Here is a 27,462-nt window from a genome sequence, read left to right on the forward strand (position 1 = left end):
AGGTGGTGTAGGGTGGAGGACCCTGGTAGATATGAGGTGGTGTAGGGTGGAGGACCCTGGTAGAGGTGGTGTAGGGTGGAGGACCCTGGTGGTTCAGCAGCAGTGCAGCATTATCCGGTGAGACTCGTTCAGCGATCGATTGCTCCTGCCTGGTCTGGTGTAAAGATGGATGCCGGCCGAATGAGGTAAATAAACACAATTAACAGCCTGCGATTATGTATTCCTTCACACTGCATCACTCATAAATCGGTATTTGTGAAATAATATTTGTCTTTGTGACGGATGGTAGACCCGGTAATGTACCGCCGCAGTGCAGTAGTCGGTCTTAGGGAGACGCGGTGTTTAAACACTCGGGATGTGATCCGCTGCATTCACCCTAAGAGTGAATAGACGTTTTCAAATCGACACATTGCTATTTTAGTCCATCCATCGTCCTCCCAGCCGAGCTCTTTGTTGTGTTTAGCCGGGCTAAGCTACACCCTGGGTCTGGTCCCCCGGTGGGGGTCCGATCACTGGGTCTGGTCCCCCGGTGGTGGTCCGATCACTGCGTCTGGTCCCCCGGCGGGGCCGCTTCAATGACTTGTTCCCCTACTGCTAGGTTATAAGCGGCTGGGTCGGGAATCGACCCTCGTCCCTGGCTGTTGACCGAGCACTTGTAAGTACATCACGGACAGAAGACAGACGCCCGACACACTCGTTTATCTCTACTGTTTTGTCCGTACCGTGTGTCTGTCCTCCATCACAGCCCCTCCTGGCCCAGGCCTTATTGTGTCTGTAGCCCCTCCTGGCCCAGGCCTTATTGTGTCTGTGTCTCTCATCACAGCCCCTCCTGGCCCATCCTGCTTTACTACAGCATGAACACAGCAGTGTCGGCACATCTTGTAATTCTGGCAAATGAAAATGGAAGAGGTTTCAATGTCCAGCCTGGACAACAGCAAGCTGGAGGTAAAGAGTGTGGTGGTAGATTGTGTGCCAGGTTACACGTACGTAAGCACGCTTAATGTCTCATCAACACTATGGGCCAAGCTATACAACGCAATGGTGGCCCATAGCTTCTGAATGTTGTCACCAATGTGTTCTTTTGTTGGGTGGCAGGGCCTAGCACAAGACATCCTGTCCGATCTGGTGGAGGATGCGTGCCTGGGCCTCTGCTTTGAGGTCCACCGGGCCGTTAAACAGGGCTATTTCTTCCTGGATGACACGGACCAAGAAAGTATGAGGGACTTTGGTAAGCACAACAACAATGTGTTATATCTTCAAAACCGCAATGCGAACTGGGTCCTGGTTCTAGTCATGCTGTACATCTCTGCTGGACTGGAACAACAAATCGGGCCCGGCATTTTGTACCTGACCGGGCCAACACAATCCATCCCCAAACCACACCAACGATGCAAGTAGATTATGCCAACATTTGGGGCTTACGCCTGGGATCCTTACCTAAAGGAGGGGGTCGGGAGTCCTTACCTAAAGGAGGGGGTCGGGAGTCCTTACCTAAAGTAGGGGGGTCGGGAGTCCTTACCTAAAGGAGGGGGTCAGGAGTCCTTACCTAAAGGAGGGGGTCGGGAGTCCTTACCTAAAGGAGGGGGTCAGGAGTCCTTACCTAAAGGAGGGGGTCGGGAGTCCTTACCTAAAGGAGGGGGTCGGGAGTCCTTACCTAAAGGAGGGGGTCAGGAGTCCTTACCTAAAGGAGGGGGTCGGGAGTCCTTACCTAAAGGAGGGGGTCAGGAGTCCTTACCTAAAGGAGGGGGTCGGGAGTCCTTACATAAAGGAGGGGGTCGGGAGTCCTTACCTAAAGGAGGGGGTCGGGAGTCCTTACCTAAAGGAGGGGGTCAGGAGTCCTTACCTAAAGGAGGGGGTCAGGAGTCCTTACCTAAAGGAGGGGGTCGGGAGTCCTTACCTAAAGGACGGGGTCGGGAGTCCTTACCTAAAGGAGGGGGATTTGGGCCCTGGTCGGCTTTTGCACAACTAAATGTATTCATCTGGTGTGCTTTTTAATAAATAGATTAACAAAAATGGTGGACGGAAAAGGAAAAGAAACATTGATCAGACGATCAGGCATGCTCAAGCTGTCTCTCCGGACTTCTCTGTAAAACCTCTGGTTCCTGACTGGCAGAGCAATTGCGAACAAAAGAAAGGGCTCTGCAAAGTATTCTTTTTTTTTTACAATTGCCATCTCAACAAACTAGCATCACTAGACGTACTGAGAGAGGGATGATTACCATTCATTGTTTGAGGTATCTGGAGTACTTCCCTAAAGTAGAGGGTGGGGGGTACCTGGACTCCTTGTGTAAAGTAGGGGGTCAGGGGGATTTTGGCCCTGGTCGATTTTTGAACAATTGTATCTGGTGTGCTTTTTAATAAATAGATTTTAAAGAATGCTAGATTAACAAACATCGCTTGTTAATTAGCGATGTTGGGTCACTTCTGTTGTTGTTTGAAGCAAGATCACAAACAGCCAGCTCTCCCCTCCCTTCCGTGTTTCGTGCATCCAGTAAAAACAATGATGAACGCAGCGCGGTCTCGAACTCAGGCTGCCTACAGAGACGCGTTTTCTTGACGGCCTGCTTATGGGGCGGGCAGCTAGCGGATCGTGAGGAAAGATCCGATAAATGTCATCATTTAGTTTCGGCCTAGAATCGCTTATGCAACCTTTAAAAGGTACACTTCGTTATTTAGGTTGTATAGTCCTGTATTGTTGAGGGGTAGGGCTTGTAGAAGCTCTTTTAATTGCACATTAAAGACCGGTCTATGCATGTTATTGGTTCTAATCAAATGTAATCAAATGTATTGCGCTCTCTGAATTGTGGCAAGCTCAGAGAGCAGTGAAGCCTTTCAAGCAAAAATATAGAACAACTTTTCATTTGGCTTAGCTTTTTTGATGCACTATTTATTGGCTCAATACAACAACCTCTAATATTTCATATTGTATATATATTTCATAGTGTAGTGGCTAGAGTGTTCGATCCCCAATGTCCACAGTACAGTTATTACCTGTATCTTACTTCATGATACACTTTGGATGAGAGGCAATCACCAAATAGCAAATAGTGGAGAAAGTGCATTTGAAGTTGATGAGCTGAAATATACTTTATTCATCCCAAACAGGAAATAACCGTTGTTTGTGTTATAAATGTGCAGAAATCGTGGACCAGCCTGGAGTGGATGTGTTTGGACAGGTGTACAACCAATGGAAGAACAAGGAGTGCGTTTGTCCCAACTGCAGTCGTAGCATCGCCGCCTCGCGCTTCGCCCCGCACCTGGAGAAGTGCCTGGGCATGGGTCGTAACAGCAGCCGCATCGCCAACCGCAGGTAACCCCGGGTCGTCCCCCCCACCCCAGCTGGAGGTATATTCGAGGGATAGAATAGGATATTCAACTTTCAGCGCAAGGCACAGAGTATCACCGCTCGCCAATGACCCGGCCCAGGCAGCCAATGATATCAAGCAAGAGGCGGGCTTTACTACTTTACCACTTCCTTACGGTTTTGTTGCCACAGCAACAGCCAAACCACAGTCTGCCTATGACAAATGCAGTGCACTGCTCTGACCTCTATCTAAAGTCACTGAGACGCTCTGGGTAGAAGCCCCTGCTGAGGTGGTTCTGGGTTCAATACCCCATGTCCTCGACCCCCCTGAACGCACCCTGGAGCTCAATGCCCGTAACCCATACCTGCTCAATAATTGTTATTAAATGTAAGGGTATCAGTAAAGCTAGACTGCAGAATAAGTGTTTCTCCCACACATTCTCAGTGCTAAGACAACTGGATTTGTATAGCTCTTCACTCAGTCTCCAAAGGGCTTTCCAGGCACTTCTTATAAGCCCGTAAATCCAAGGAGAATGCCTCAGCATCCCACTAAGGAAAGGTAGACACCTTGAGAAGGAGGGACACATCAGAGGGATCCATATTAGGCACCAATAGGCCAGAGGTATAAGATGCTTACCTTAACTAGTAGAAAAATATAACCAGTAATCCCTACAGCTTCCTTAATGAAAAGCAAATGCTGAATGACTAAATGGGCAGAGTAGTAAAGAGTAATCCTTCTTTGTAGGATAGTCACCGGGAACACCACCAATAACAAGTCTGAAAGCGACCAAGAGGACAACGACGACGTCAACGACAATGACTGGTCTTATGGGGCCGAAAAGAAAGGTGAAGTAGGGCGTTCTCTGGACGATTTTAGTAGAGAAATCAAATATTTACTGTCCCCCGCCCCCCTTTGTTCATGAGTTTTTGTATGAGATTGATTGATTGATTGCTTGAATTAGTCAATACTGATAAATATGAACTTCTAGGAGGAAAACAAATGAAAACAGTGGTTTGATTACAAAATAGTCATCATTGGAATCTAAAACCATGTTTTTGTTTGGGTCTTGCAGCAAAGAAAAGGAAATCGGATAAGGTAAGTTTGATATTGATGAAAAAGATGAATGGTTCAGTAGCTTTTTTTTATGTCTATGGTGCTTAGCATGCATGATATCACATTATATTGATTTTAATTTCTCTTTCTCCAATAGTCTCATGGGTGATAATGTTTTGTCAAACTTTCCATCTGCTCAAATGCATAGCATGCGGTTTTTAATGGCATCTGAACATTTAAATTAGAAAAGTGGATTGAGAAAGGGAAGACCCATTGTTGTGCTGACTAAACCAACCTTGCTTTAGAGGACTGTTGTTTTCTCTGTTGTATCATTTCTATTATATTAGTAGAGGGTTTTTTGTGGGGAAAGCAGTATAATTTACTCAGCATTCTTACCCAAAAAGATGTCTAAGTCATCTGGGTAAAAAGCTACCTCACAATTTTAGATATTCTGTTGATTAAGTTTAAATGGAAAAGTGAAAGATTTGGATGGAGATATTATTCTCAAGTCCCCCCCGCCCCCCATAAATTTGGTATTTTTTTACATGTCTAAAAATGTCAAATTTAACCAAACTTTTGTTTTTTGATATGTCTCAGAATCCAAACTCTCCAAGAAGATCTAAATCCTTCAAGCATAAAAGTGGTAGGTTAATGTTCATAAGAAAGTACTTGTACTGCCCTGCTAACCCTTCCTGTTGGTTAGGGTTAGGGTTAGGGTTAGGTGTGTAACCCTAACCCCTTCCTGTTGGTTAGGGTTAGGGTTAGGGTTAGGTGTGTAACCCTAACCCTAACCCTAACCCCTTCCTGTTGGTTAGGGTTAGGGTTAGGGTTAGGTGTGTAACCCTAACCCTAACCCTAACCCCTTCCTGTTGGTTAGGGTTAGGGTTAGGGTTAGGTGTGTAACCCTAACCCTAACCCTAACCCCTTCCTGTTGGTTAGGGTTAGGGTTAGGGTTAGGTGTGTAACCCTAACCCTAACCCTAACCCCTTCCTGTTGGTTAGGGTTAGGGTTAGGGTTAGGTGTGTAACCCTAACCCTAACCCTAACCCCTTCCTGTTGGTTAGGGTTAGGGTTAGGGTTAGGTGTGTAACCCTAACCCTTACCCTAACCCCTTCCTGTTGGTTAGGGTTAGGGTTAGGTGTGTAACCCTAACCCTAACCCTAACCCCTTCCTGTTGGTTCATAATTTATTGAATGCACACGGATGTTGAGGAATATGTATTATGTGTTAAGAAGGGCTGTGGGTTGTGCGTTAAGAAGGGCTGTGGGTTGTGTGTTAAGAAGGGCTGTGGGTTGTGTGTTAAGAAGGGCTGTGGGTTGTGCGTTAAGAAGGGCTGTGGGTTGTGCGTTAAGAAGGGCTGTGGGTTGTGCGTTAAGAAGGGCTGTGGGTTGTGTGTTAAGAAGGGCTGTGGGTTGTGTGTTAAGAAGGGCTGTGGGTTGTGCGTTAAGAAGGGCTGTGGGTTGTGCGTTAAGAAGGGCTGTGGGTTGTGCGTTAAGAAGGGCTGTGGGTTGTGCGTTAAGAAGGGCTGTGGGTTGTGTGTTAAGAAGGGCTGTGGGTTGTGCGTTAAGAAGGGCTGTGGGTTGTGCGTTAAGAAGGACTGTGGGTTGTGTGTTAACAGGCATGCTGGGGCCCCGGCGGCGCATGGACAATCAGGATAGCCCTCGCATGCTCATGAAAGATGAAGCGTTTCCTTAGCAACCACCTCCAGAGCGCACTTTACCATCTCCGAGTGTTGTGTGACGTGTTCCTATACAATATATACACACAAATCGACATGCAAAGAAAACACAAAGTGGGAGACAAGTGTTCTGTGATTCACACATTCACGATGAGGTAGCTGTGAGATCACCAACAGCTATCGTATCTATGATGTTCTCGCTCTTTCAAAAAAAAGGTTATCATACCAGCGCTCATGTTTCTTCGATTTCAATTTGTTTTGTAAATGATATGCCAGAGTCCAAAAACTATGAATATCTTTTTAGGACTCAACTAATGGAGCTGCTGATTGAGGCCGGTCAGTCGAGTGAAGAGTAACTGATGCTAATAGGGCCCGTTATATGTGCACATACCTTTTTCTCAAAAAATCTGAAAACAAACAAAAAATATATATGCCTGAGTTGTACTTTATGTCCTCGTGATTTTGGTTAACCTTTTATTTTGACAAGTTATTGCATCATCAGACATCATGAATAATGGTTGGTCTATTTCGAACATACACTAGATCATGGACAGGATCCATCTAATTAACATTTAAATAGAAAACATGAAAGGGGACTCAACATGTTGTGATCAACATGGTTGGTAACCAACCATCCCTACCTACTGTACAGGCAGACTGCTGTAAAGAGCAGGGGACTATGGGCTAATAACGTGGGGCGTTGTTGGTTTGGTATTCTTTTCTAGCATTAAACATGTCCCTGTATGTAACCTGTGTTTACATTGTAAAGGTAACATGTATCCTCTGTGTGATGTGATAGTGTACATATTTCAATAGTTTCAATTGCTGCTATCATGGCTCCGTTTTTCATCTGTCTAGCATAATAAAATAAATTGTTACCTGTCTGAATGTGTGCTGTTTGTGTCGAAGAAATGAAAAGGAATAGCCCTAGTTTTTACGCAAATCTCTATCACTGAATTGTACGGTTAACTTTTAGTCATTTTTCTGGTTAGTCTGTTTCTCTCTAGGAAACAGACTAACCAGAAAAATGACTAAAAGTTGTTAGGCAGCAGTAGTGTAGGCACAACAGGTGAGATGAATAACTGATCGAATATAGAGAATCTGCTACTGTCTTTCCCTTAGATCCTTTTCCTAGGAACTCTGAAAACGGTCCATGAAATTGTATTATTAATTTGTTTCATGCTTCCACCCTTTTGGATCTAATATTATACAATACAGGTTAAAGTGGGGGTGGGGAGCCAGGGAGCAGCATAAAGTCAGAGGGGAGATTGGAACAGAGGATGTATTTCTGCTTGGGGAACACAGTTTGGCATCGACAACCACCATTCGGACTTGTTATCATTGGTTGTGTCTGTGTTTCATAAGATAAGGCTCCACCACATGGCCAAACTCCTCTCTTGAACTTCAGAAAGGTAGCACGAGAAAGAAGATATGCAAAACAGCCCTCTTTCAGGGTTTTAATCCCACACAGTTATTGATATTTTTTACATTCACATTGCCTTGCATACACTACATTGGCCCGTCTGCATTACCCTGACTGCTTTTTATTGTATTTTGAATTTCCCTCCTAATTCATGATAATCAGGCCTAATGCAATAGATTTATTTTCAGTGATAATTCTTTTGTATTTTATTCTCTTATTTTTGAAACACTGTTAATGGTCAGTCTGCATTACCCTGGCTGCTTTTTATTGTATTTTGAATTTCACTCGTTCTGGTCTGATCATTTTCCTGTATCAATTCCCACCTGCAAACTCCAGTCCATTCCATCCATCCATCCACAAATAAACATCCATCAGCAGATTTGTATCATGACACATTCTCATTTTAGTTTAATTTAAGTATAAGACAATACTTTCTTAACAGTGTAATTGTAACCATGATATAAATGGAGTCATTCAAGTAACAATATTCAAATACTAATATTGTTGGGTAAGACATAATTTGGTTTTATCTGAACCCAGTGAAACAGATTGGTGGTTTTAGCTGATATAAAAACTTTCAGGTGTTTATATATGTTGTTTAAGCATTTAAACATGCTTTATTCCAAAGTGACATACATAAAAAAATACATATAAAATAATCACTGTTAACATAATAATTTAAGGAAAGAATGTTGTTAATAAAAGTAAATACAAAATATCAATACAAAGTGTCAAGAAAGAATAAACTGCTGCTGCAGCAACAGTCAGAGATACAGTCTATAAGGTAAGATATATAGATATCTAATGTATTCATACATTGTTTATGTAGGTAAATAAATGTATATATAGTCTAATCATGTATTGTTTCTTCAACTTAAAAATTGCTGACCGTTTTTTCCCCCTTCTTGATCTCGGACGTCTGGTCACTTATAGCATATTAGAATATTCTATTACTGTTAAGCCAACTATGAATAATAAAACACACCAAACCATTTGTCCTTTATCATAGCTACACGTATGACAAAAAAACGCGTGAAAATCAGTGGTAATCAGTGAGGTATAATTAATTAAATGCGCTGACAGTTCATTGCTCCTGCAAACGGATTGCACTGAGTGGAGCGGATCACCATTCCAAGATGGCGTCCCCGCATCTCGTCAGCGCCAGTAGGCTTCACCGCTTTTTTCCAAGGGGAGGATAAAAGCATCGAAAGAGGTGAAAACCATTAGGCCTATAGGTCGGGGCATATGGAGAGTTTCAGTTATGCCGATGGGGAGATTGTCGGTCTTGTCCACGCCAGTCGCAGGGATTGTGAGACGTGTAGTCTTTCTCAGTGTGTTTTCTGTACAGCCTTTAACTGAACAATTTCACAATAAACGGTCAAACTCTTGACATGAAAAATTAGAATTTAAATCCACAAACAACATATGTGTAATTCGGGGCATATAAAGACTGGGACCAGAAGATAATTATTTTCTCTCCATTGAAACCCATTCATATTTTTCGATCTCATAGGTCCCATGGGCTCTACCGGAAGAGGCGTGACTTCGCCACTCTATGGTGCCTTCAAAACAGTCTGAGTTTCCGGGAATTTTGAAGGTTGGGACCTTAAGATCGGAGGAAATCGCCTTGTTAAAACTCTGTTAGGTCGGAGCAGAGCCATAGAGAGAGAAGAGTTGCGACACCCTCGCCGGCAGGGTGGTCACGTGGTTCATGTAAGCCTGTCCGGCAGGGTGGTCACGTGGTTCATGTCAGCCTGTACAGCAGGGTGGTCACGTGGTTCATGTAAACCGTACAGCAGGGTGGTCACGTGGTTCATGTAAGCCTGTACAGCAGGGTGGTCACGTGGTTCATGTCAGCCTGTATTCACCCCTTGCTAGTGACGTCACGCAAAACTCGCGCGAATTATGAACTCCATGACGGACGGCGGAAGTATCGGAAAAGCTATGCTGTAGTCGGCGGACGGCAAGCAAAATAGACATTCTCTGGTACGTGTTCGCTCGTTCGTTCGTGTACCATGGTTATTTCTTGCTGTGCAGTTGGCTGTGCCAATAGGCAGGGTAAAGCCAATGTTTCGTTTTACCGGATACCATTCGATGGGGAGAGAAGGCAGCGATGGGTTGCTGCTATAAGCAGAAAGGACTGGCAGCCCTCCAAGTACTCGAGGATTTGCAGCGAACATTTTTTATAAGGTAAGATTCATGTATTTCCCAATTACTTGTACTTAATCTGTGTAATGCCATACCATCATCCATGTCCAGATGGAGACCCAGTCAAATTGTCATTTGTAACATGAGTGGCCTGTGTTATGGGCAAGTGCCAACTAGCGTGATGGGGCTGTGCAGTCTAACGTTACCCATTCACAAACGTAGCCTAATGTCAGAATTCACTGATCAGTCTCAAACAGTGTCATCTGTATCTTACACAAGTGGTTATTACAGATAGATAAGTAGGCTATAAGTCCACAGATACTGAGAGATAGATAGATACATTCATAGATAGGATAGTTATAGGCAGGGGCCATGGTTCTCAGCGCCCTCTTGGTGGTACAGTAGCCTTCTCAGGCAGCTTCCCTATATTTTATGACTAGGCTGTTGTCATATTGAAGCTCACTCAAATTGAAGCGACTTGATGCAGTCTGAAGTTAAGTCTGTTTGGCATCTACCAGATGCCCTACCTCCAACGATAACGGCACAACAACGATAGAATCCATAAATAATATTATTATTAATAATGTATTTAACAGTGTTATTTAAATATCTATCTATATATATATTTAATGGTGTTATTTAAACTTCCTGCTCGTCTACTACACTCTTCTGCTGGTGATTTTGCCGTCCGTCATGGCGTCGTCACGTGGTCACGTGCTTGCAAGGGGTGAATAGTTCCAAACACGCCGCGCTGCCGTGTTCTTCAATGGGACTGACAGCAGCGATTGTAATATTGAATTGTAAATATATATATAAAAACACATACCCAAGTACCTTTCTGACTATTGTTGCATGTTTTTAAATGTCAGTTTTACATTTGGAGTTGAAGGGTGACAACTGAAAGCTACTTAGATACGATTTTAAGTTTGAGGGAAAGCTTCACGTTTGTGTTAGCATGGGTAGCACTAGGCTACTGACTTTAGTGGCTTAACCTTAACTTTTACCTTACTACATCTGTTCTGAAATCAAAGACGATTCAAGATGTTCATTTTTGTGCAGTTGGACTATTGGATTTCCTTGATTTTGCTTGTAATTCCGATTCACTTACCCCGGTCAGAGGGCGATTGAGAAAGCGGAGTAGCATCAGTCCATTTAGCATTTAGTTTCCAGGCAACTTCTTCTGATGAGGCAGGAGCTGACCACACAACCGTGATACTTTTAAGACTAAGTATCAAATATATCAAAGAATAACAAATCATTACGCTTGGATGAATGAAATAGTATTATTTTTATTTAACAATGAGTGAGACAACAAGAAGGTGTGTGTGTATCCAATTTGAAAAATAAGAACAAAGTGAAGGAACAGGGATGGATATTGTGTATATATAAGTGTTAACAAGAGAGGAATAAGGTGAGGACAGGAGACAATTAAAAAAGCAATACAAATAAAATGGACAACTGCTTATAAAACCCTCCAGCAAATGCAGATTCCACTGCCTAACATCTGCATGCTGCAAAGGAGGATGCAGCATGTAAAGCTGGAGCCAGGAGTTAAGTGTTTGAGATGCTGAGTGTTTAGAAAAACAATCCTCTCCACATATATCAGGCTGAGGTTTGTGGATCCAAAACGAGCGGGAACAAGTATGACTAAGAACACTGGATCAAACATACAGTCAGTGTGAACAAGAACAGCAAAGTAGAGCCAGGGGGTATCAATAAATAGAACAATGTTAGTCATGTGTGGAACAAGAACAACAAATGTGTAAACAGGTGTGCGTGTATATCTAACACGAAAAACAAGAAGAAAGTGAAGGAACAGGCAGGAATATTATAAGTTATTAATAAACAAAGAAAATACTCCACATACATCAGGCTGAGGTTAAGGATAGTAAAGTGCATCAGGTAGAAAGGAAGGACAACAATCGCAGCGTCGCCGCCGCCGCCGCCACCACCAACAGCCGTCGCCAGCACAAGCCGCCACCACTAGCAGCAGAAGGCGACACCACCATCCTTCGCCACCACCAGCCAGCTCAAGCAGCCATCGCCTCAAGCAGCAGCGACCTGCACCAGCAGTGTTTGCCGGTACCAGCCAGCTCAAGCCACCAGCAGCCACCGTCATCAGCATCCACCATCATCCACCATCAGCTGCATCCACCATCAGCCGCATCCACCATCATCCACCATCAGCCGCCGCCACCAGCACCAGCAGCCACCACCTGCAGGAGAGTGAAGATAATCAGACAAGACCTTGAATAGGCTGTAGGTTAATGAGTTTCCCCACACATGGACAAATTGCTGCCAAGTTGGGGAAGGGGTGGACAGAAGCTTACATTATGAAAAAGAAGAATGACATTACTGTCTGTGTAATAACATTTGAAAGCTCGTCATTATGGCTTATATTTTTTATGTGGAATAATTTGTATTCATATATGTAATTCAACAGCCTTTTCAAGGGTATAATTAAACAAAAGCAACCTTATTTCTACTAGCTATAGCATCAGACACACAGTACTCCAACACCGTAGCTAACACCATCAGGTTCAGCAGATTAAACCCGACGTTAATCAACCTTATTGATCATAGTAATCCTATCAATAACTCAATCAATAACTTACTAAATAAAAGTTGTCAGAGATTCACTACTTAACTTCTGGTGCAGTGATACCTTCACAGCGGGCAAAATCGAGTTGACTAAATAGCAGGCAATGCCTTAAAATCAGTCGTATACCAACATAAAAATATATATAATTACACTGTGCACATACAAATAAAGATCAGTATATGCATCATAAAGGCCCTCTGATATAATATAGAGAGTTGACAATTCAAAAGAGGTAGCTATTTAATGCACTTACCTCAGAAATTCCTCAGCATTTTGAAGCAGCATTTTTTTTTTTATGCACCAATGGCCTGGAACAAACTGCCCCTACAAATAAGAACAGCAACGTCAGTTGATAGTTTTAAGAAGCAGCTTAAGACGCGTCTCTATGTTGCTGCTTTTAATTGATTCCACCATCCATTTGTTTTATGGTTATTATCTCTATTATCTATTTTTTATGCATTGAACTTGTTTTCAATAATTCATAATTTTTATGTTTTTATTTTATCTTTTGCTCTATGCTTTTGCGGGTCTCTTACCTGTGATGAATGTGTTTTGTTTTGTATTATCTTTATTTTGTGCATGTAAAGCACTCTGAGCTGCATTTTTTGTATGAAGGGTGCTATACAAATTAAGATTATTATTATTATTATAACTCGACGGCCAGCAATGGAAATGAATGATCTCCTACGCCGTAAATGGATGCTTTGGAACTATGCGAGGCTCCATACCCCGGAAGTATGCGGCAGAAAACGCTACAACGGAGTCCAATGGATGTGTCGCCACTCTGTTATATCTATCACTCTGCACAAAGATGCTCCCCTAGGCAAATTGCTGAATGACATTCGCCACTTATTCAAATTGAAGAGATTGAAGCAGTCAAAACTCAAACATTTAAATTGAGTTTTGTAGTTGTAGACAGCTGTTTTGTATGTCAGATTTTTTCAGTGTTCAGTGCCTGATTGTGAGAAATACATTGTTTGAAAGTTTTTTCATTTGAATATGCCTTTCATCAACAGTGGTTTGATGGGAAAAAATAAATTAAAGTGCTTCACTACTGGTAAACGAATGGTTCAAATAGCTTAACTACTGGTGAGCGAATGAATCAAAAACCTTAACTACTGGTGAACGAATGGTTCAAATAGCTTAACTACTGGTGAACGAATGAATGAAAAAGCTTAACTACTAGTGAACGAATGGTTCGCGAAAGAGTAACAACTCAGTATGATGCGTTACTTTACATGAAGGTACACAAAAAGTTTCACTTCTGGTAAACAAATGATTCAAAAAGCTTAACTACTGGTGAGCGAATGAATCAAAAACCTTAACTACTGGTGAACGAATGAATCAAAAAGCTTCACTACTGGTGAACGAATGGTTCGTGAATGAGTAACAACTTGATTACAACTTACACTGTAATCAACAGTGGTTTGATGGGAAAAAATAAATTAAAGTGCTTCACTACTGGTAAACGAATGGTTCAAATAGCTTAACTACTGGTGAGCGAATGAATCAAAAACCTTAACTACTGGTGAACGAATGGTTCAAATAGCTTAACTACTGGTGAACGAATGAATCAAAAAGCTTCACTACTGGTGAACGAATGGTTCGTGAATGAGTAACAACTTATCATCAGTCCGATCCAGCTCTACCAGTCGATCCAGTGTGGGACCCAAGCCAGCCCTCGACAGCGCTTGAAACCGAGGGCGGCAGGTTTAAAGCGTGCCCTGCAGCGGTGGACAATGGCTTTCAAGTCTTCAACATTACTAATGCCACATAATAAGCCTTAAACGTGAATATTAATGTATGTAGTGTGTGTATGTATTGTGAATATTTTTATTAAAATATGACCATCATCCCTGCCCTGTTATTTTAATAACAATTTTTTTTTTGTTGATTTCAAAATCATTTGGTAAGTTTGCTATATCACAGAATGCTTAATTAATAGAGTATCCCCTGGTCTGTTTACCAGTTACTCCTCAGTAGTTACTGAGTAACTGTCACTTAGGGCCCCAGTTAGGGCCCCAGTTAGGGCCCTGGTCGTTCATCATTCGTTACTCATTCGTTCCTCAGTAACTACCCACGTTTTTGCGTACCTTATTGGAAAGTGTTACCCACTGTTGGCGATAACCTGGTGGAAATCAATACGACAGGAACGCATTGATCAAAAGAGCGCTTGTTGTTGTCCATCTTCGAAAAATTGACCCGATGATGTTTTCCACAAAGGTCAAGGAAAGGATAAAGGTTAGGAGATTTGACTTACCGAATTGGGCCCGGGTGTGCTTTCAGAAGGAGCTCACTGTGTGGTTCTCTGAGCAACCTCTTACTAACAGCTGACTTCACCAACGGCTGAGGGCTTAGTGCATGGTTTCTCAACGGAGCCCTGGGGGGCGTTCGCACAACCCAGGGGGGCGCTGGGAACGGGATTTTTTTTCTTTTTTTTGGGGGGGGGGGGGATTTTAAACTTTCATGGGTTTCAAATCTTCTTGGTGCAAAAATAGGCTACCTGAAATAAATAGCCTATTTTCATTCATTTGTTTCTAACCCCTCCACCGTCTCAGCTACTTTTTACTGTCTATGCGCAGTGGAACAGTGGTCATACAGCGCGCCCGGACTCCCGTTACATCAGCTGTCGTCATGATCTCTATCGCTGATAAACCATTTAAAAAGTAATAATTAAAAAAAAATGTTTCATAGCCCGTTTTCCTCCTTCCTCTTGCTGTTTTCAGTTCCAGCTGCTCTGAGCGTAGTCTCCACGAAAAGACCGTTGCATTTCAAATACAAAATAGAATAGAATAAATATAGGCCTAATTAGGTCTGCGCGATCTGTTTTCGCGGTGCCCGCGGTTCCCGGGCCGCTGTCACGGTGCCCGCGGTTCCCGGGCCGTTCATTCATTGACGGGGCACGGCGGGAGGTGCGGGAGTGCCGTGGCCGCCCTCACGGTGCTCGCGGTTCTTGGTCCGCGGTGTCCACGGTTCCCGAGCCATTCATTCATTCGTTCACGGGGCACGGCGGGAGACGCGGGATTGCCGTGGCCACGGTCGCGGTGCCCGTGGTGCCCGTGGTCACGGTGCTCGGGCCGCAGGGTGCTGCTGCCGGGGCACGACGGGAGTCGTGGCGGCTTGGAGTCGCGGGAGTGCCCAGGCCGCGGTCACGGTGAGTGATTGTTCAATCATTTCTTCCTCAACTCTTCTTTCTTGGCCAAGAGATCTCTCTCTCTCTCTCTCTCTCTCTCTCTCTCTCTCTCTCTCTGGAAGTTTAATTGGGTTTATTACAGTGATGGACAGTGCTGTTAGCCAATCAGAAGTGAGACATTTTTGTATGTTTTTTTGAGAAATATATTTATTGAGTTTTCACATTTTACAACTAACAGACAGATACAATTATTCACATACAAAACAAATCAAAAACAAAGTACAAGCCAATAATTATAATAATAATAAAAAAAGATATATAAGTAATTACAACCATGCATTTTCTATACAGAAGTTATGCCCGGAAATATTGCACTGGCATCAGAAATGGCAATCTAAGCATGAAGCAAACCCCTGGCTTGGTGGCGCTCAAGGAATCCCATAAACGTCCCCACACTTTGAAGAAAATTTTCATTTCATTTTCATGTTTTGAAGGGATATTATAAATTGTTTTCAAATCAAAGCTATGAAGCAGATCATTTTCATTATCCATAACTTTACCAATCCCTCTCTCTGCCCACAATTTAAAGCCAAGGTCACTTTTGCCTGGAGAAAATCTGCAGTTTCCCCAAATCGGTGTAAAGCCTGATATATCTGCTACTATTTTAAAGTAAGATTGACATTTATACCAGACTCTTATTGTATTCCTTACAAATGGGTTATGAGTGTCTTTAAGCAGGTTTTTCAATGTTTTAGAGTAAAGATAGAGCTTTAGTGGGAGAGGAGATGTAGTGGTGTTTCCTATTGTGACCCAGGGCATTGTGGGATTGTCTGAGAACCAGAGCATTGCTGCACTCATCTGGGTTAGGTTTAGGGTTAGTTAGCCCAATAATACCAGACAAAGTTTGGAACTTGGAGTCCTCCTCTTTCGAATGGCAAGTAAAGTAGGGTGAGTCTAAGCCTTGGGCGTTTGTTTTTCTAATAAAGTGTGTTGTCATTTCTTTCAATTTTGGGAATATATTTGATGGGGGCTGCAAAGGGATAGATTGGAATAAATATAAAAATGTTGGTCAGATATTCATCTTAATAATGTTGACACGGCCAATCATAGAAATGGGAAGCTCTGAGCATCTTTTAAGGGATTCTGATACCGATTTTAAAATTGGGTTATAGTTCGTAGGAACTATTTCGTTGATATTTGGCGTTATTTTTATTCCTAGATAGGTAAAGCCATGGGGCGAATTATGAAATATATTCACTAATTGGGGATTGTCCCTCTCAGTTTTCCTAAAAATTATTAGTTAGTTATTCACCTTATAACCAGAGATACTTCCAAAAGTCTCCAACAGTTTTGTAAGTGATGGTAAGGATTGCGCTAACTGTCTCATTAAAATAACAATATCATCAGCAAAGAGGCGAAGACGTTGTTCATAATTTCCAATCGTAACTCCTGTTATTAAGGGGTGGGATTTGATTGTCATTGCTAGGGGTTCAATCAACAGGACAAATAAGAGTGGTGACAATGGGCACCCCTGTCGTGTACCCCTGGTTAGGGTAAAGGGTTTTGATATAATTGTGTTCTTCAGAACTTCAGCAGTGGGATTGTTGTAGAACAATTTCATCCATTTAATATTTTTTTCTCCAAAACCAAATCTGCCATTCAACTCTGTCGAAGGCTTTTTCAGCGTCCAGGGATAGAATGGCCGCATCTTGTCTTACCTTTTCATTTTGAACAACATTGAGCACCCTTCTTAAATTTTGAAACGCCTGTGTAACCAGGTGTAAGAAACACTGTTAATTTAGTACCGTAAAAGAAGAGAGACTGTTTGCTTTGATTATCTTATTTGTTTTGAATGCACCGCTCAACTCGCATGGTCCCACGTGGGGTACCTAGTTCTCAGCAGCCAATCAGAAGCTACGCAGGCCACGCTCAGCCTGTCGGCTCGGAGAGGAAGTGCAGTCGCGTTGCTCTTCCGGTCTTTTCGGATCTCGGCCCGGGAAGCGAGGGCAGCTGTGTGTTAAGGAGAAGAGGAAAACTAGAGAAAAAAACCCAGAGTGAAACCTGTGAAAAAGGAAAAAAGAGTCGGAGCACTTACCCAGTGGAGGTCTGGAGCCAAGTGGCTGAACGAAGGAGAGTTACGTCGGCTAACTGCTTGCCTGTCCTCCGGAGAGCTGCTACGAGGTTCGGCATCGGCATGCTCCACCTTGATACACACAGCAACGGTCAGTTTTTTTAGAGGACTGAGAGTCTGAGGTTCAGGACAACTTCCTGCTGTGAAAGATGGCGAGCCAACTACCCTGATTGAAGATTAGCACTGAGGAGATATTCACGTACACGCTCATTCACACAAATAATACACTCACATTACACTACAAGGAACCTTGGAATCAGGTGAACTTTCAACAACTCCTTTTATTTTAAGGGCCCCAACAGACATTTTTGTTTTAAGTGTGCACACTATTTTTTTTATTTTTCTTACTGTTTGGTATAATATTTTGCATTTTGTACGAACCAGACAAATTACTTTGTTCACTGTAAAATATAAGAGTGGTTACTCAATTGTTACTCTTGTGTCTGCCTCATTGTTGTTGCTCAGTATAGTGGCTCCTCTCGAATTTGGTCTCTTCTGATTCTGGTCCTGGTCTTATTGTTAGTCCAACTTATATTATACTGTAATTCACTTTTACACTCCTAAAATTGGTTACAGAAGTGGCAAGCCAGCCAGGAGCCATTTGATTTGAGCATCAATATTGAAGTAATGACCAGTATGGATTTCATACAAAAGTCTGGTGTCAAAATTCCAAATGCAGTTACTGTCAGTGGAATTACTCAGGTAGCTGAACAAGATGAACAAGTGATTGACTTTCTAAAACAGTATGGTAAAATTGAGAGAATCCTTTTGGTTGATGATTCACAGTCCGAGTTCTTTCAAAACCTGATCGTTGAATATGTTAGCGGTTCAGCCTTAGAAGGTTTAGAACCTCGCTTACCGTACATGTGCATAGCACGAGATGACCCCACTGTTGTCTATGAATTAAAAACACTCAGTAGCGTGTACGCTACCAAGGTTGGAAGTAATGTTACCAAGACCTACTTAGCTGAGCTCAAACAACTAGCTAAGATGAGTGGCAAAGACTATTGCGTGGTGTTGAAGGAAATGATGTCTCAGATCGGGGAAGATGTTGAAACTATGCAGCCCACAACTGAAGAATCCTCCCCCACACATGTTGAGACCACTGTCGTATCCCCACCCACTCATCAAGAGCAACAGTCTTACACCTCATTTCCAGATGCCACACCAAGCAGCAACGGTGCCACTGACCATGTTCCCCTCACCAATGGAAAGAGAGCACCGTCCCTATCAGTAAGTGACTTGAACCCACCGGACATCCAGAGGGTCGTGGTCGAGCATATTGTGCGGAGGCAAGACGTTGTCCCACACATCCAATCCCAAGTGAGACTCCGCTCCTTCTCCGGCAAGACTCCCAGACCTAATCATGAAACTGATTATGACACATGGCGCATACACATTGAGTTGCTCCAGAATGATCCTAGCATGTCTCCTCTGCAAATATCCAGAAAAATCCATGAAAGCTTGCTCCCACCAGCAGCTGATGTAGTTAAAAGCTTACGGCCTGAGTCACCGCCTGCAGCCTACCTACAGCTCCTAGACTCAGCCTTCGGTACTGTGGAAGATGGAGAGGAGCTCTTTGCTCAATTCCTGAACACCCTCCAAGACCCAGGTGAGAAATCATCCACTTACCTTCATCGGCTCCAGTTAGCCTTGAACAGAGCAACAAAAAGGGGGGGAGTTACACATGAAGAAGTAAACAAACATCTTACTAAGCAGTTCTGCAGGGGGTGTTGGGATAACACCTTGCTCAGCGCCCTGCAACTGGAGCAAAAGAAGAGCAGCCCACCCTCATTCTCAGACCTCTTGCTAATGATTCGCTCCGAAGAACATCGACAGCAAGCAAAATCCTGTCGTATGAAAAAACATATTGGCATCACAAAGCAAAGAGCTCAGGTGCAGTTCCATGGCGCATATATTTGTGAACCAGAGGAGAAAGATGAGAGCAGTATCAGTGCTATTGAGGATCTGAGAAAGCAAGTGGCAAGTCTGCAAAGCCAACTAACTACATACATGTCACAGAAAAACACCAAAGGAGCTAGCAGCAAGGGATCTGCAGGGAAGCAACAGAGCAGGATGTCAAAGCCAAATGATACAGACATGCAAAGACAAATCAAAAAGAAACAGACATACAAACCCAAGCCCTGGTACTGTTTTAACTGCGGCGAAGATGGGCACATTGCCCCCTGCTGCACCGACCCCGCAAACCCCGACCTAGTGGCAGAAAAGAAGAGGCAGTTGGAAAAAAAACAGCGCCAGTGGGAAGCTCAAAATGATTCAAACTTACCTTTAAACAACTAACAGTTCCTGTTGTGGGACAAACAGGAGCTGAGGAGAGTCAACAACGTCCCTCAGACGTAAACAAGGAAGACAAAACCCCTACTGAGATCAACAAAGACATTACACATACAGAGAACATTAAAGCTCAAACATGTTCCAGCTTACATCACCCAACGCAGGACCAACCGTTTAGACTCCCCAAACGGCTGGTTGGCATCAAGAGCACAGCCCAAGTGACTGTGAGAGGTGAAGAGGTCAACTGCCTTCTTGATTCAGGCTCACAAGTTACCACTGTACCTGAGTCATTTTACAAGCAGCACCTTTCAGAGCAGAAGATTAAGCCGATTCATGACCTCTTAGAAGTGGAAGGTGCAAATGGCCAGCTAGTGCCTTACTTTGGCTATATAGAAATGACCATAACCTTTCCAAAAGACTTTGTAGGAGTCCCAATAGATGTAAATACACTTGCCTTAGTTGTTCCTGACACTTCACAGTCCCTCATGCTCATAGGTACTAACACTCTAGATGTACTGTTTGACGTTTACTCAGAGACTGACTTAACCAATCGCCAGCCCCTCCCACACGGCTACAAAGTAGTTTTCAAGGTCATTGAGTTAAGACGGAAGCAGGCAAGCAACAACCACCAGGGGGTAGTAAAGATGCAAGGCAAGACGCCTCAAGTCATTCCAGCCGGTGAAACTGTAGTGGTGGAGGGAGTTGCCCTTGTCACTGGTCTTCAGGATGAGAAATCCGTCGTCATTGAGTATCCATCATCATCCCCCTTGCCAGGTGGCCTGCTGGTAAAATCTGGTCTCGTTGATTTCCCCCAGCTACGGCCCCATAAGCTACCAGTCGTCATAAGCAACGAGTCTGACCATGACATCGTCATTCCTGCTAAGTGCACTATTGCAGAGGTTAGTGCTTATCAGACCATCATATTAAAGGAGCACAGCATAGCCAAGCAATCAGAATCTCTCCAGAGACCTCCAGAGACCCAGTCATCTCAAGAACCCACCTTGAATTTCAATTTCGCTGATTCCCCAGTCCCACTCGAATGGAAGCGACGCATCACTCAGCAGCTCAACAACATGGCTGATGTGTTTGCACATCATGACCAGGATTTTGGCCGGACGGACCAGGTGCGACACCTCATAAAACTCTCAGATGAAAGTCCCTTCAAACTACGTGCCCGACCAATCCACCCACAGGACATCGAAGCTGTCCGGAGGCACATTAAAGAGCTTCTTGATGCGGGAGTTATAAGGGAGTCAGAGTCACCATTTGCATCGCCCATAGTGGCAGTCCGGAAAAAGAACGGCCAAGTCCGGTTGTGCATCGATTATAGGCGTCTAAACCTCCAGACTATAAAGGACGCGTACAACCTTCCAAAGCTGGAGGACACATTCTCGGCCCTCAATGGTTCTCAATGGTTCTCAGTTCTCGACCTTAAGTCGGGGTACTACCAGATCGAGGTTGAAGAGGCAGACAAACCGAAGACGGCCTTTGTGTGTCCGCTCGGATTCTGGGAATTCAACAGAATGCCTCAAGGAGTGACGAATGCCCCCAGCACGTTCCAAAGGTTAATGGAACGGTGCATGGGGGATATGCATTTGAAAGATGCGGTAGTCTTCCTTGATGACGTCATAGTTTTCTCCAGAACCCTCGAGGAGCACGAAGAAAGACTCATGAGAGTGCTAACTCGTCTCAAAGAGTTTGGGTTGAAGTTATCCCCAGAAAAATGTGTCTTCTTCCAGACATCAGTACGTTATCTGGGTCACATAGTCTCCAGAAGTGGCGTTCAGACAGATCCTGAGAAGATTTCAGCCCTGAAGACATGGCCTGTCCCCCAGACCCTACGGGAGCTGAAATCCTTCCTCGGTTTCGCTGGGTACTACAGGAGGTTCGTTAAGGGTTATTCCAGCATCGTAAAGCCCCTCCACAGCTTAACCTCTGGCTACCCACCTCTCCACAAGAAATCAAAAGCGAAACTAACAGACATAAGACAGAAAACAAACCAATACCATGACCCAAAAGAGCCCTTCGGGGGGCGCTGGACGCCAGCTTGCCAGCAAGCCTTTGAGGCAGTCATCCAGAGCCTCACTACAGCCCCTGTACTAGCCTTCGCTGACCCCCGGAAACCCTATATACTGCACACTGACGCCAGTACCACCGGGCTCGGTGCTGTGCTATATCAGGAGCAAGAGAGCCAACTCAGAGTCATAGGCTACGCCAGTAGGGGGCTGTCAAGAAGCGAAAGCCGCTATCCAGCGCACAAGCTAGAGTTCCTGGCGCTCAAGTGGTCGGTCACCGAAAAGTTCAGCGACTATCTGTACGGCAACCAGTTCACCGTTGTAACGGATAGTAATCCGCTAACTTACATCCTGACAACGGCCAAACTTGACGCGACCAGCTATAGGTGGCTAGCAGCACTATCCACATTCTCCTTCAAACTCCTCTATCGTCCAGGAAGGCAGAACGGAGATGCGGATGGATTATCACGCAGACCACATGGGATACTAGCAGACGATCTGAAATCACAAAAAGAGAGAGAACGTATACAGCAGTTCACACAAGATCACCTCTCTGATCCAAACAACATCAATGCAGTCGATCAGTCTGTTGTGAAAGCAATCTGTGAGAGACAGTTCACCTACAGTGTCAGTCCTGATGATGAGAGAGAGGGAGATACAGATCGTGTTGCTTTAGTGGAGGTTCTTGCCATGTACCCTAGTGCTGTTCCCGACAGCTATGGACAAGAAGAACAGTTTGGAGGTCTTCCAACCGTCCCCCATCTCACTGAAGCTGAGATAGCAGCTAAACAGAGAGCTGACCAATGTATAAAGCATGTAATCACCCAGATCGAACATGGGGACACACCACCTCCCACCTTGCGCACCCAACTTCCTGATCTCCCACTCCTCCTCCGAGAACTCAATCGTCTCGAGCTCCATAACGACATCCTGTTCAGGCGACGCCAAGTGGGGCCACAGACAACTTACCAGCTTGTTCTTCCAGCTGAGCTCCGCGACACAGTCCTCACCAGTCTGCACGACCATATGGGTCACATGGGAGTCGACCGGACACTGGACCTTGTAAGGACCAGATTCTATTGGCCAAAGATGGTCATGAGTGTGGAAAGGAAAGTGAGGACATGTGGCAGGTGCGTGCGGAGGAAGGCACGACCTGAAAGAGCAGCCCCCTTGGTCAACATTAGGACCACTCGACCTCTTGAGCTCCTCTGTATGGACTACCTGTCGCTGGAGGCTGACAAAAGTGGAACCAAGGATATACTGGTGATCACAGATCACTTCACTAAATTTGCGGTCGCCATCCCAACACCGAATCAAAAGGCCCGCACAGTAGCAAAGTGTCTGTGGGAAAACTTTATGGTACACTATGGTATCCCGGAGAAGTTACATAGTGACCAGGGTCCAGACTTCGAGTCCCGCACGATCAAGGAACTCTGTCAGGTGGCTGGAATCCACAAGGTGAGGACAACCCCATACCATCCTAGGGGCAACCCCGTGGAACGATTTAATCGTACCCTGCTTGATATGTTGGGCACTCTCCAAAATCAAGACAAGTCCAGTTGGCGTGATCATGTGAGACCCCTGGTCCATGCCTACAATTGCACCAGGAACGAGGTGACTGGCTTCACCCCGTACGAACTGATGTTCGGGCGCCAACCTCGCCTGCCAGTTGATCTTGCCTTCAAGTTGCCAGTACCAGAGGGTCAACATTCATCTCACTCTGATTATGTGCAAAACCTCAAGGCACGTCTCAAGGAGAGCTACAAGATAGCCATGGAGAAGGCTGCAAAGATCGCTCTCAAGAACAAAACAAGGTTTGATAAACATGTTACCGTCTCAGACCTGGAACCTGGAGATCAAGTATTGGTCAGGAATGTCCGCATCCGGGGAAAACACAAGATCTCAGACAAATGGGAACCCACTGTCCATGTGGTGGTGAGAAGAGCAGGCACTCTCCCTGTATACACTGTTAAACCTGAAAACGCGGATGGTCCCCTGAGGACGCTACACAGGGACCTGTTGCTGCCGTGCGGGTACATACCTGCGGAGGAAAATAGTGAGCCTGTGCAAAAGCCGGTACCACGCAGGCCAGGAACTCGTGCAAACCCTGCTGTAGAGGAAGAGAATTCCTCAGATGAAGAGGATGATGCACTCATTCCTGTTTGGTTAAGTTCCCCTGTCCCCATGGTCAGTGAGATTCCTGTGTACCCGGATCTGTCCATGACCGATGTCCAAGACACTCGGCATACTGAACCTCCAGGCGTTCGTCCTGTCGAGAGTCCTGTCAATGCTCAAAATGATGACAATCCACCTGAATTTGACAATCCAACCGATCTTGACACCCAACCCGATTTTGACAATTTACCTGATATGTCCAATAGTACTTCAGATGGTCCTTTGATGTCCATCAAGTTTAACTCTCATCAGAGTGATACTGAGTACTTATCCGCCGATAGAGTCACACCAACCGAGCAAGCCAATGAACCAGCCTTGATTCAAAATGACTTGCTTGAGGATGATAATCCAGATGTCCAAGGAGAACAACTTCCAGTTGAGGAGGATGGTTTTAAAGGAGCAGAACTTGAGGAAGGAAAGGATGGAACAATCCCAATGGATACAGAGGAGAACACAGATACAAATGATTCTGTCAGGAGATCTGAAAGAAATCGTCAACCACCACGACGGCTTGATTATACAGAGCTAGGAAATCCTTTGATCACAGCAGTGAAATCATTCTTTCAAGGACTGTCCACAGCTTGGGAAGAAGTCATAAGAGAAGAACCTGTCCAACCCCCTGCCCTGACCCCTCGAATAATTTGCCTTTAACTGTATACTATGCACAGGGACGTGCATAAGTTCAGGAGGGGAGGGTGTAACCAGGTGTAAGAAACACTGTTAATTTAGTACCGTAAAAGAAGAGAGACTGTTTGCTTTGATTATCTTATTTGTTTTGAATGCACCGCTCAACTCGCATGGTCCCACGTGGGGTACCTAGTTCTCAGCAGCCAATCAGAAGCGCGAACTCCGCCCTGGCGACGGACAGCTTCTCTGGGTTGAGGCGCCTGGCCCTGGCGTGGAGGGGAGGCCCATTGGTCTCGATGTGGTGCTCCACACCATGCTTCACCGTGGGAGCGGAGAAGGTGGGCTTAGTGAGGTCAGGGAATTCGGCGAGCAGCCGAAGGTACTGGTCGCTGTCGGCAAGCGTGTTGAACAACCCGCTGTAGATCGCCTCCCCCTGCGTACAGGCGAAGGAAGCGAAAGTCTGTGAGTTGACCAGGCGCCTGTTCCCCACGTCCACCAACAGGTTGTGGGCGCACAGAAAATCAGCGCCCAGGAGGGGAAATGTGACAGCTGCGACGACAAAATCCCAGGTAAAGCGTTGTCCACCGAAGCAAACATCCACCGCTCTAGTGCCATAGGAACGGATAGGCGTGCCGTCCGCACCCACCAACTGCGGACCGTGCTCCCCCTTCGCCACCTCTGATCCCCCTGACGGAATGATGCTCCATTGGGCACCTGTGTCACAAAGGAATCTGCGACCGGAAATGGTGTCTTTTATGAAGAGCAGCCTGTTGGTGACACCAGCGCTCAAGGCTACTACCGAACGCCGGCCCTCCCGTTTCCCGTCGGTCCAAAGGAGCAGGGCGAGTGGCATCGTTTGGCCTTGGCGCCAAAAGTGGCGTGGTAGAAACAATGGCCCGCAGCGTTACCCTGCTGGCCCGAGGGTCTGGCGTCGTCCTTCGCTCTCCTGCAACGGTCCGGCGGCGGGGCAGCCGCGGGAGCCAGCAGGTCCGGGGACCGTTGAGGCATGGCCAAGACGAACCGGTCTGCCTCCCTGGCCAGGGCGCGGGGTCCAACGATGGTGGTGTTAGCAAGCGCCATCCTGACCTGAGCTGGCAGTGTGCGCATAAACATCTCCATGAAGAGGATCATGGGATCTTCTGTACCGAGCAGGTTTAGCATCCTCTCCATACGTGCAGAGGGCCTCTCGTCTCCCAAGTCCGACATGTCAAACAAGCGGCGCACCCTCTCTGCAGTGGACAGCTCAAATGTCTCCAGGAGCAGGGCCTTGAGGCGCTCATATTTGTTTGTCGCCGGGGGGGCAGACAGAAACCCCACCACACGCGCTGCGGTGGAGCTGCCCAACATAGCCACAGCATGGTTGTACCGCTCGTCGTCGTCGGTAACGTCGCTTTTGTAGAAATGTGCCTCCACTATAGCGAACCATGCAGCAGGCGTTGAGTCCCAGAACTCTGGCAGCTTAAGAGTGGGGGTGTGCACGACCTGCGTCACCCTGACAGGAGACGGTGATGTCTGCCGCTGTGAACGTTTTCCTCGGGCGGACATGTTGCAGAATAGCAGTGTTCGCTTGTGCGGTTTTTGTAAACAAATAAATAACAAAACGAACGTCGGGGTCACCAATGTAGTGCCGGAGGAAAAGGAGGACGTAGGCAGCGTAATAATAACCGTTTTAATCCAAAAAAGACAGAGCAGAACAATCACTCACAGCGCATGGCTAGAACTCGTGCAACCGCATAAACCGTCCCCCTAGACCCCCGTGACTCATAGCCAGTTCCCTCCCACTCGATCAGTAAGAGGGGAACACGAACCCATAATGTAGTCACTACACACTGCACAAATTAACAAATCATGTTAGAGTATATAATGTCAAAATTACCACCCAAAGTATGTTATATTTGCATGTGCTGTCTAATGATGAAATTATCTGAACGTCCATGCTCACAACTCAGGAGAGGAGGAATTTCAGCCATCATTGAAGTAAAGTCTACCCTCGAAAGCAACTCAAACGTTTCAGTAAATGCAGCAATTTAACATCTGGAAATATGCACTATATTTACCATATGGCACACTGCTCTCTGTGGGGTGGGAACCCAGACACATATGACATAACTCACTTATTCAACCTCTTCTTGATGGCCACCCCTGATATTTTTCCGGAGGAAGACATGTGCATCATGAGGAGACAGAAATGTATAGTTCTTACCACAGTGTGCGATGCGGAGCTTAGCAGGGAACTGCAAGCCGTACTGGATACCTTCCGAGCGGAGCCTCTGTTTTTCCGTCGTTGGGCGGGTCCTCTGATTGGCTAGTGTGCTTCGTTGCCCTGTGCTCTTCAAAATAAAAGTTCTTCCCTTTGATAATGTTGGCAAAAATATTACTGTATTATAGACACTAGCAGACACAGAGGACCCCATCACCCACAGTGAAGACTGACACGGCTTCAAATAACAATAATAGTATTCATAATCATTTGAAAATGAGAACTTATGAAGTTATGATGACTTCAGTGCAGTTGACATGAAGTTATTACATGAAGAGTAGACCTGAGGGCTTTACTACGACGGAGGCTCAACATATCCAGGCTCTGTGTTCATTATCCGGCTCAACAAAACCTAAAGCCCTGAGCTTTGCGCTCTGTGCGCGTTCACGTCAAAGTAGCTGTGATCGCGGGCTGCTGATTTCCTCACAGCCTGAGAGCTATGAGGAATACAAGTGATCACAACAAATTTCTGACAGCTGGACATTGCGCATCTGTTGACCTTTATCCATTTACAGTAAACCAATTATTTTCTCTTGTTGAAAGATTTTATATTGTTTTCATATTATTATTTACTGACGGTGATTACAGAATGCGAGTGTGTGTTATATTGAAAGCGAG

The 27,462-nt window shown here is 45.1% G+C and overlaps 1 protein-coding gene across 1 annotated transcript; it reads left to right on the plus strand.

Annotated features, from left to right (window-relative positions):
* Positions 1-154: 154 nt before the first annotated feature.
* On the plus strand, positions 155-6,889 carry atxn7l3b (ataxin 7 like 3b). Its single transcript, XM_079756341.1, has 9 exons — positions 155-185; positions 599-655; positions 824-945; positions 1,096-1,228; positions 3,139-3,310; positions 4,050-4,150; positions 4,378-4,400; positions 4,956-5,001; positions 5,976-6,889. Exons 3-9 carry the CDS (start codon positions 895-897, stop codon positions 6,050-6,052), a joined length of 603 nt encoding a protein of 200 aa, XP_079612467.1. The 5' UTR covers positions 155-185; positions 599-655; positions 824-894; the 3' UTR covers positions 6,053-6,889.
* Positions 6,890-27,462: the final 20,573 nt, after the last annotated feature.

The sequence above is a fragment of the Pollachius pollachius genome (assembly GCF_949987615.1).
Source record: "Pollachius pollachius genome assembly, chromosome: 19".
NCBI classification, from domain to species: Eukaryota; Metazoa; Chordata; class Actinopteri; order Gadiformes; family Gadidae; genus Pollachius; species Pollachius pollachius.